This window comes from Musca vetustissima, unplaced genomic scaffold, assembly GCF_032173495.1.
Source record: "Musca vetustissima isolate MV318-11 ecotype Yass unplaced genomic scaffold, APGP_CSIRO_Mvet_v1 utg2113, whole genome shotgun sequence".
Taxonomy (NCBI): domain Eukaryota; kingdom Metazoa; phylum Arthropoda; class Insecta; order Diptera; family Muscidae; genus Musca; species Musca vetustissima.
In genome coordinates this window covers 8438-17834 of record NW_026882469.1, presented here as the reverse complement: position 1 = coordinate 17834, position 9397 = coordinate 8438, and the positions used below count along the sequence as shown (strand labels likewise).

The 9397-nt window shown below is 35.9% G+C and overlaps 1 protein-coding gene across 1 annotated transcript; it reads left to right on the top strand.

Annotated features, from left to right (window-relative positions):
- The first annotated feature begins 515 nt into the window (after nt 1–515).
- Nucleotides 516–8368, top strand: LOC133328918 (forkhead box protein biniou). Its single transcript, XM_061537428.1, has 4 exons — nt 516–1684; nt 5366–5639; nt 7211–7631; nt 7914–8368. Exons 1-4 carry the CDS (start codon nt 516–518, stop codon nt 8366–8368), a joined length of 2319 nt encoding a protein of 772 aa, XP_061393412.1.
- The last annotated feature ends 1029 nt before the right edge of the window (nt 8369–9397 follow it).

The following is a 9397-nucleotide window of genomic DNA, read 5'->3' as shown; positions in this document are numbered from 1 at the left end:
CACACCAAAATATGAAAATTCTCAATACAACGAACAACATACACATTCACTCACACATCTAGTTAGCCACCCACATATGGTACCATAAGGAGCCTAGCAAACAGCAGACATATGTGAAATTAACCCATGAGGAGCTGGTTGCATACACACTCTCTTGAGATGCCTAATTATTGGTAGGGTAAATGGGGGCAGAGAGCAAAGGATTTTCGAGTGGAAAACAAAACAAAATTGTGGAATTCTGTTGAATGCAACAATTGAGGCATGACCGGAGCAGAGAAATCAGTTCAATTAGAATAACGGGCTTGAATGGACGTGATCGTCGGTATTAATGTGTGAAACCGATTTTTTTGTTGTGTAATGCAATAATTTAAGATTTGAAAAAAAGAAAAATATGTTTGCCTAAAGAAGACAAAGAAAATCAAAGTGATACCAAACAAAAATTCTTGGAAAAAGAAAATAAAATAACAAATATTATTAAAAATTAAAAAAAAAAAACAAACAAATAATTTAACAAAATGATCAAAAGTGAAGATATGTTAGATACCGGCCCATATGGCTCCCTTAATACCAACACACATCACCATGCTGATTTGCACCAGCTCAACAATCATCACAGCACCCTGTATCGCAATTTACAAGCCAATATTTTGGCCTCATCCAATTTCCAGCCCATTATGTATGGCGGTGGCAATGAACATCCCCATCCCCATCATCATCCGAACACACATTCATCGGTAATGCGTATGCATCAAGACTCGCCCGAAATGGCGGATGAAAAACCACCGTTACTCTATAACGAGCGCAAATACTATGCCACCATGATGACTCAGTCGGATACCATGAATTATGGCCTAACGTCATTGCACAGCATGTCGACACCGCCGGCCTCGAACAGTCCCATTTCATATGGTGTGCTCTTGTCCAATCCCCAGGGAGTAACGGGCCATGATGGCAGCGGATCCACAGTGGCAGTACCACCACCTCCAACACATTCAGGGAATTCATCACCTGCCAATCGCACACCGTCGGATAGTGAGCTGCAGCACTATCATTCGCTTAATTCGAATAAAATTTTAAATTTAATGCCATCCTCATCGGTGGGGTCATTAAATCACCAATATGCCTCAACCATAAAATATTGTTCGAGTAAACCCAACACGGCGGATTATATGCAGCATGAATCCAGCCATACCGAATTACAAGAATCACAACACATGAATGAACAACAACAGCAACAACATCAGCAGCAGCAGCATCAATCACATAATGACCATTTGGAGAATGGCAATTCATCGGAACTAATGCATCACCAAATGCAAACCGAACAACAACGTATACAACATACCTCCTCTGCCGGAGGTGGTGGTGGGGTCATAACTACCAATTCCCAGAATGATAATTTACACAACAATGCCGCCACCACTCCAAACACCAACTACTCCTCCAGTTCCTCACCCAGTAAATCTGTTCACTCCAAACAAAGTGATACACCCAAATCACAACAGCAACAACAATCCTCCGCCGGCTCTCAGGATTTATCATCACCGGATACAACCAAAAAATCGGGCATTAGACGCCCTGAAAAACCCGCACTAAGTTATATCAATATGATCGCCATGGCCATTAAAGAATCGCCAACGGGAAAACTAACGCTCAGTGAAATTTATAGTTTTCTACAGAAGAGGTAAGTCGGAGCTTCGCTGAAAAAAATAAGTGGAAGGAAATATGGATATTTTTATGATAGAAATACATTTGAAATCGAATTGTAAGCCTAATCAGGAGATGCATTTTGGGGCTATATCTAGGACTGCATTTGTAGGGTAAAACACTTCCTTGAAATATTCGCCATATTTTGAAATATCATTCATATCCAAAATTCCATTCGTATTGCAAAATATTTGAAGTATTTTGAAAACCTTAGGTGACCTTTTTAACCGATTTGACTGTAATTCGAGTTAAGTTAAATTTTGATAAAAATAAAAAATCAATGGATCTCATGATAGAAAATTGTAATTCTAGGTTCAGGTTTTGACATGGCTTCCATTGAAATGTCTCAGCTTTATTATAGGTATTTTAAAGATCTTAGTAGCGTTACCCAACAGAATTGACAATAATTGGTATTTAGAAGTCTTAGATGAAATGAAAGACCCAGTCCGAAAAATCTCAATATAGATTCTTATGAAATACCTCCTGTTAGAAAAAATCCTTTATAGCTTTATAAGACCTTTTGAAGATCACATACACATTTTCTAATAGACTTCGCTGTCATTTAGTATTTCAGGTTCTCAGAGGTAATAATTTCATTGAAAATATTGTAAAAATTCATTTCTGATTATTAGAGAACAGATTATCTTCTAGCTAAAACCTTAAAATAAATAGATGTTTCGAATAGTCCCCATTTAAATGTTCTGCACCATGTTAATGTTTCTACTTCTGTATCCTTTTCTTCCTCATTGTGGAGGGTACAAAAAGTGCGGCCCAGCCGACCCTGACCGCTTGTGTTAGAAGAATTTCTGATTCCTGACATACAAAAACTCATAATTTCTGCCAATATGTTAAGTAAATTTACAACCGATAAACTGGGTTAGAACTTCGGACATAGACCAATATTGCCTTTTTTTAAAAACTAGCCGATACACAACATTTTGAACCTATATGGGGAATTAGGAAATGTTCTAGAACCTGAGAAGTCCAATGGTTTCGTTTTACTTCTGCTTCCTATTTCTGCTCAGGGTAGAGGGTATAGAAAGTGCGGCCCAACTTGTAGACACACAAAATCTTATAATTTCAACTACATTTTTAAGTAAATTTCAATGGGGTAGTATTTCGAACCGTGATTAAAATTGACTATTTGCTACACCAAATTGTGGACCTATATTAAGAATTAGAAAATATTCTACAACCTGATGGTTCCAAGGTTTTCATACATCAACTGCTGTTACTGTAGTTTTCCTCACCGTAATTTCGATGATATTCGGTTGTATTTTGTTTGGGCGCCATATTAAAATTTGGTTCCATTTTAAGCACTCAGTCTTATGACTAATGAGGGTATAGAAACTTCGCTACGTCAAAAATGTGCCCCATCAAAATATTGCATTTGGACCCCATGTTTATTTGCATCAAATCCGTTTCAAACAATTTGGAGTCGATTTACAAATGCCCGTCCGTCTGCCGGTCCTTTTGGCAGATTGATGCTCACGATAACTCTCGAAAGGAATTTGTTCCATTTTTATACCCTCGGCCTTATGGTCAATGAGGGTAGTATATACACTGTGAAAATGTGCCTCATCGAAATATTGGTTTTAGACCCCATGTTTTTATGGACCAAATCCATTTCAAACAATTTTGAGTCGATTTACAAATGCCCGTCCGTCTGCCGGTCCGTTTGGCAGACTGGTGCGCATGATAACTCTCGAAAAGAGTAACCGATTTCATTCAAACTTTGCACATCGTAATATTTCTTTCAAACTTAGTTCAAAGCAAGAAGATATTCCCCGGTCCACTGCTTTTGATACCTCCCACGAAAAATGGCCAAAATTTCGAAAAAAAATTTATATTTTATATCATGCGAACGGACTATCCGATTTGAATCAATCTTTGTGCAACCTATTATCGTTATCATGCCTAGATCAAGTCCGAAGATGGGACCCGTCGGCCCTCTCCTTCTGGTACCTCCCTCACAAAGGGTCAATATTTTATAAACTTGTAAATTTAATTTGAAGCGGATTGAATAACCGATTTGATTTAGATTATACCCGAAACCTCTTTGATACAAATACATACCATATATAAAGCGAATAATAAAAGTTCCGCAAGCCATAGACTGAGGGTATATATCTGTCGGCAATTTTTATTTTTTCTGCAACCTTAAAAATACGAAAATATATTAGGTAAAGTTATATAGTGCAGTTCGAAAAGTTCTTAGCCTAGCACAAAAAGCGCTGTATAAACAGAAAAAGTTAAGTGTTTTGGAAACTTCCATCTCTGTTCTGTTTCTGTTGTAAAAAATTGCGGATGCGTCTTTTTTGAACACCTGTTTCTATATGAGGGAGTTGCCAGATCGAAACAAAATTTAACATGTGTTTGTAACAGAGATGAATGTTCACAAAATGCTTAACTTTTTTCTGTTTATACGGCGTTTTTGTGCTAGGCTAAGAACTTTCCGAACTGCCTTCGTATATAGTGACTAAAATTCCTGCTCGTATTTGTTTTTTCTATGGAGATTTACAAAAATTTCTTAGATAATTAGATTCGAAAAATAGGCTAAATTTTTGAAATAAAATCGAATCGGATCTAAAAGTTTTGATTGTGTTCGGATATGTGTGATCGAACTGTGATAAATTTTATTAAAAAAATAAATTGTCGATTTTCATCAGACAAGTCTGCAAAAATTCGGAAGGAATTCAGTTCCGGTTACTTAGGAATACTTTTCCGACAAATTGGACCATTTTATATTTTCTTTTTTTAAATATTCGATATTTTTGTCAGATTTCCTTAATGTTTGTAATTAGGAAATGTTTATATCCTCATTTTCTGCTCAAAGAATCTGAATATTGTTTCTCTTCGAAACGAATAATCTGAGGTTGATTCAGGCTCTTTGTTTCGAATTCGATACAGAGATATTGTTCTAGTAGACTATTTATTAACTTCCTAATTTTAAGTTTTGGAAAAAAGTTGTCTACATATTTTAGGGAAAAAATTTAATTGCAATATCTGAAATTTATTTTTTTTACTAATATAAAAAATTTGACTCTTGTATTTGAAACTTCCCCATCCCTTTCTCCATTCATTTGAATACCATTCGATTTGTAATAAAAATCATTTTTTCTCTAATTCACATTGTAAATGATTTCAAATTTCATATTCAAACACACAGCAGAGAAAAAGAATGTTGCTTGCCATAATTTTCGATTTTATTATGACATTTTGTTTATCAAAAATGATCGCTGGCCAGCAGCTAGCAAATCAATCGATAAATAACAGTTTCTTTTTTTTTCAATATAAAAATAAACAAATTTTTTGTGTGAGAATGTTTTTCGATCGAATTAAGCTTTGCGTGATTTTTTTTTCGATGCAGACAAAAGAAATTCTTGAGAATTATATGAATTTGAGGCTGTTGAGGGTTCTTCTTTCAAAACTGAAAAAAGGGTGACAGTAACTCTGTGGTATCAATTCAAAAGGTTATTTGAAACCTTGGGTGGTACCAAAAAATATAAAATAACAAACATAATCTCAAATTATTGAATACATGTTTAAATAATTTTTATTAAAAAAAGGTTCAGTAGGTTTTTTTTGCTAAAAAAATTATTTTTTTCCCAAAACATTTCAATAATTCATTATTGTATTTTTTTTCTCCCCCTTGCAGATTTGAATTCTTTCGCGGCCCCTATATTGGTTGGAAAAATTCCGTACGTCACAATCTCAGCTTGAATGAATGCTTTAAGAAGTTGCCCAAGGGTATGGGTGTTGGCAAACCCGGCAAGGGTAACTATTGGACAATTGAACAAAGTTCTGCCCATATGTTCGAGGATGAGGGTAGCCTGAGACGTCGTCCACGTGGTTATCGCTCAAAGTTGAAAGTCAAACCGTATGCAGCGGCCAATGGTTTCTATCCAACGGGATCATATGATGCGGGAATGGTAAGTTTCAGAAAAAAAAGAGATTTCCATCTAGGTGCTCTAGGGCAGAGGTCTCATGGTCGTCCACAAAAAAATTCGTAACTAGGAACATGAACAAATATTTCTTAATAAATTCGCACCTTTGGCAGATCATAAAAATATTCATTAAATTGCTTTGCTAGGACCTTGAAAAAATATTCCATAAAAAATCCAAGTATTGGTTCGTCCTGAAAAATAATCACCAAAAAATATTCCTTAAAACATCCATGACTTTAATAGAACTTGAAAAAATATTCCTTGAAAAATCCACGCTTTTGATGGGTCATATAAAATATTCCTCAAATAATCCACATCTTTGTTGGGCCATAAAAATATTCCTTAAAAATCCACGACTTTGTTAGAACCTTGAATATCCGCGACTTTGTTAGAACCTTAAAAAAGTATTCTTTTTTAAGGTGGGTCATGAAAAAATATTCCTTAAATAATAAAAATCCACGCCTTTGGTGGGTCATAAAAAATATTCCTCAAATAATCCACGTCTTTGTTGGGCCATAAAAATATTCCTTAAAAATCCACGACTTTGTTAGAACCTCGAATATCCGCGACCTTGTTAGAACCTTAAAAAAGTATTCTTTTTTAAGGTGGGTCTTGAAAAAATATTCCTTAAATAATTCACGCCTTTGGTGGGTCTTGAAAAAATATTCCTTAAATAATTCACGCCTTTGGTGGGTCTTGAAAAAATATTCCTTAAATAATCCACGCCTTTGGTGGGTCTTGAAAAAATATTCCTTGAAAAATCCACGCTTTTGGTGGGGCATAAAAAATATTCCTTGAAAAATCCACGCTTTTGGTGGGTCATAAAAAAATATTCCTTAAAAATTCACGCCTTTGGTGGGTCATAAAAAAATATTCCTTAAAAATCCACCCCTTGGTGGGTCATGAAAAAATATGCCTTAATATTACGACCTTGAAAAAATATTCCTTAAATAATCCACGCCTTTGGCGGGTCTTGAAAAAATATTCCTCAAATAATCCACGTCTTTGGTGGCTCTTGAAAAAATATTCCTTAAATAATCCACGCCTTTGGTGGGTCTTGAAAAAATATTCCTTAAATAATCCACGCCTTTGGTGGGTCTTGAAAAAATATTCCTTAAAAATCCACGATTTTATTACGACCTTGAAAAAATATTCCTTAAATAATCCACGCCTTCGATGGGTCTTGAAAAAATATTTCTTTAATAATCCACGCCTTTGGTGGGTCATGAAAAAATATTCCTTAAAAATCCACGCCTTTGGTGGGTCATTAAAAAATATTCTTTAAAAAATCCACGCTACCATGAAAAAAATTCTCGAATTTGATAGGTTTTACAAAAATATTCCTTAAAAAATCACGCATCTATCAAAGCATAACAAATGTTCCTCAAAAAATACACTTTTCAGTCTGAGCATAAAAATATTCCTTAAAAACCCCCTCCTAGGTCCGTAATAATATTTACCTCCTCACCTTTGTTAGACCTTGAAACAATATTTTATATTCTAATGAAAGTAGATTTTCTTATTAATGATCCCCAACCTTTTCTTCTTCTTTACAGGACAATCCAAATTTCTATAGTTCTCAAGGCTTCTCACCCTATGATCCTTACACGGCCACAAATGGCACTGGCAATTTTTCCGATAGTTGGGCGACAGCACCACACAGTCATGGACAGAATACATTACCCCAATATTCGAATATTGCCACATCGGCAATTATGCATAACAGCAACAACAACAACAACCACGGTAATAACAGTCCCACACCACCAATGGCCCATGTTTCGGCAACAACAAATAATGGTTCACCCGGTCCTTCACTGGCATCCACGCCATCGTCTTCTGGTGGTGCTGCTGCTGCTCTATCGGGTAATTCCGGTATGGATTATGCGACAGCATCGTTGGTGGCAGCCAGTAATGGCTATTTACCATATGGCAGTGCAACAGCAAGTGGCGCCTCCGCATACAACATAGACAATGGTAAGTAGTGTTAATCGCACAGCAAAAAGAAAAAAAAACAACAACATAAAAACGATTTGGGTGATCGTGTCAATCAAGGGAATTGTAATTGCGATTTTAATTCGATCATAAAAAAAAAACAAATTATTGCAAAAATTATGGCCCTGCAGAAGTAAAGCAAAAAGGGGAGAATAATAATTGCAATTATTCTCCCTCACCCTGATTTACACGCTCATTACAAAATACAAAAATTGGAATAAGAGTAAATTAACTAATTTTTTTTTCTCCCTCTCCCCATTTTAGGTTTACGTTCAATGACTTTAACGCAAATGTCCTCATTGTCGACACTGCCCTCGCATCACACACCCACTCCCCCACCGTCACACCACCAACAACTACACCATCCACACAATGGCACCGTACATCACACATCTTCCATGACACCACCACCACCCTCGGCTTCATCATCGGCATCGCTGATACATTCATTGCCACCACCATCCATTATAACATCGTCAGCATTAACAGCTCTGTCAACCTCTACAGCGGATTCGGGTGCATCACTTATCGATCGCAAACCAATATTCTTGCCATCGATGACTCCGCCCTCGGGAACAATATCCACCCCACCATTACATCAGCAGCAGCAACAGCAACAGCATTTGAATGTGGGCAGTGGCACCTCCTCGGAAAACAATGGCACAAATTCCGAAGGCGGTGGTCCATCGTATTATGAACACATTAAATATTCGAATTAAATTTTTATTCAATAATTATTAAGTTTATTGTAGTTGTAGTTTTTATTGGTTTACCCACAAAGAAAAAAAAAAGAAAACCGAACAGCTAGAGTTGCCAAATACTTTTGTTAATTAAGCCAAAGGATTTAGTATTATAGAATAGATTTATTTTTTTGTTTCAGATTTTAGTTTATATTCGGATTGTATATAAAATAAATTAGTTTAAGAAGTCTATTAAATAATAGTAGGTTGTAGGCTAAGATCAAGAAACAAAATTGTTAAAAAAAAAATAAAAATGAAAATATTAAATGAATACATAACAAAATATCAAAATATGAACTGAAAATTTCGTCTACCGAATATCCCCCCTACTATGGTGGAATACAGCTATATGGGATAACCCCAACACACGGGAAAAATTAGCTAACTATTTTAAAATAAAAAATGGGGTTATAAGGGGGCCACCCCAAAAAGGGGTAGGGAGATTTGTTAGCATATACCACTGCAAAATACCAAAATTACAGCGAATTCAGTTGAAAATCGTGATCAAGAACCCCAAAATACTGAAAATTGGAGGCTACCGGGAAAAATGGACCTATATTTATAATTTTTAGTGGAGGGATTTGCTACGCAATAAGAACTCAAAGTACCAAATTTCAGCGAATTCGACTGAAAACCGTGCTCAAGAACTCCAAAATACCGAAAATTGGAGGGTACCCTTATATGGGGGCTACCCGAAAAAATGGACCTATATTTATAATTTTTTGTGGAGAGATTTGCTATGCAATAAGAACTCAAAGTACCAAATTTCAGCGAATTCGGTTGAAAAGCGCGCTCAAGAACCCCAAAATACCGAAAATTGGGGGTACCCTTATATGAGGGCTACCCGAAAAAATGGACCTATATTTATATTTTTTTGTGGAGAGATTTGCTACCCAATAAGAACTCAAAGTACTAAATTACAGCCAATTCGGTGAAAAAATCCGGTCAAAACTCCCCAAAAACTGAAAATTGGGTGGTACTGTTATATGGGGGCTACCAGAAAAACTG

Coding starts and splice junctions, on each gene's coding strand:
- LOC133328918 (XM_061537428.1), top strand. CDS start 516: ATGATCAAAAGTGAAGATATGTTAGATACCGGCCCATATGGCTCCCTT. Junction 1,685..5,365: donor TATAGTTTTCTACAGAAGAG/GTAAGTCGGAGC, acceptor TCCCCCTTGCAG/ATTTGAATTCTTTCGCGGCC. Junction 5,640..7,210: donor GATCATATGATGCGGGAATG/GTAAGTTTCAGA, acceptor TCTTCTTTACAG/GACAATCCAAATTTCTATAG.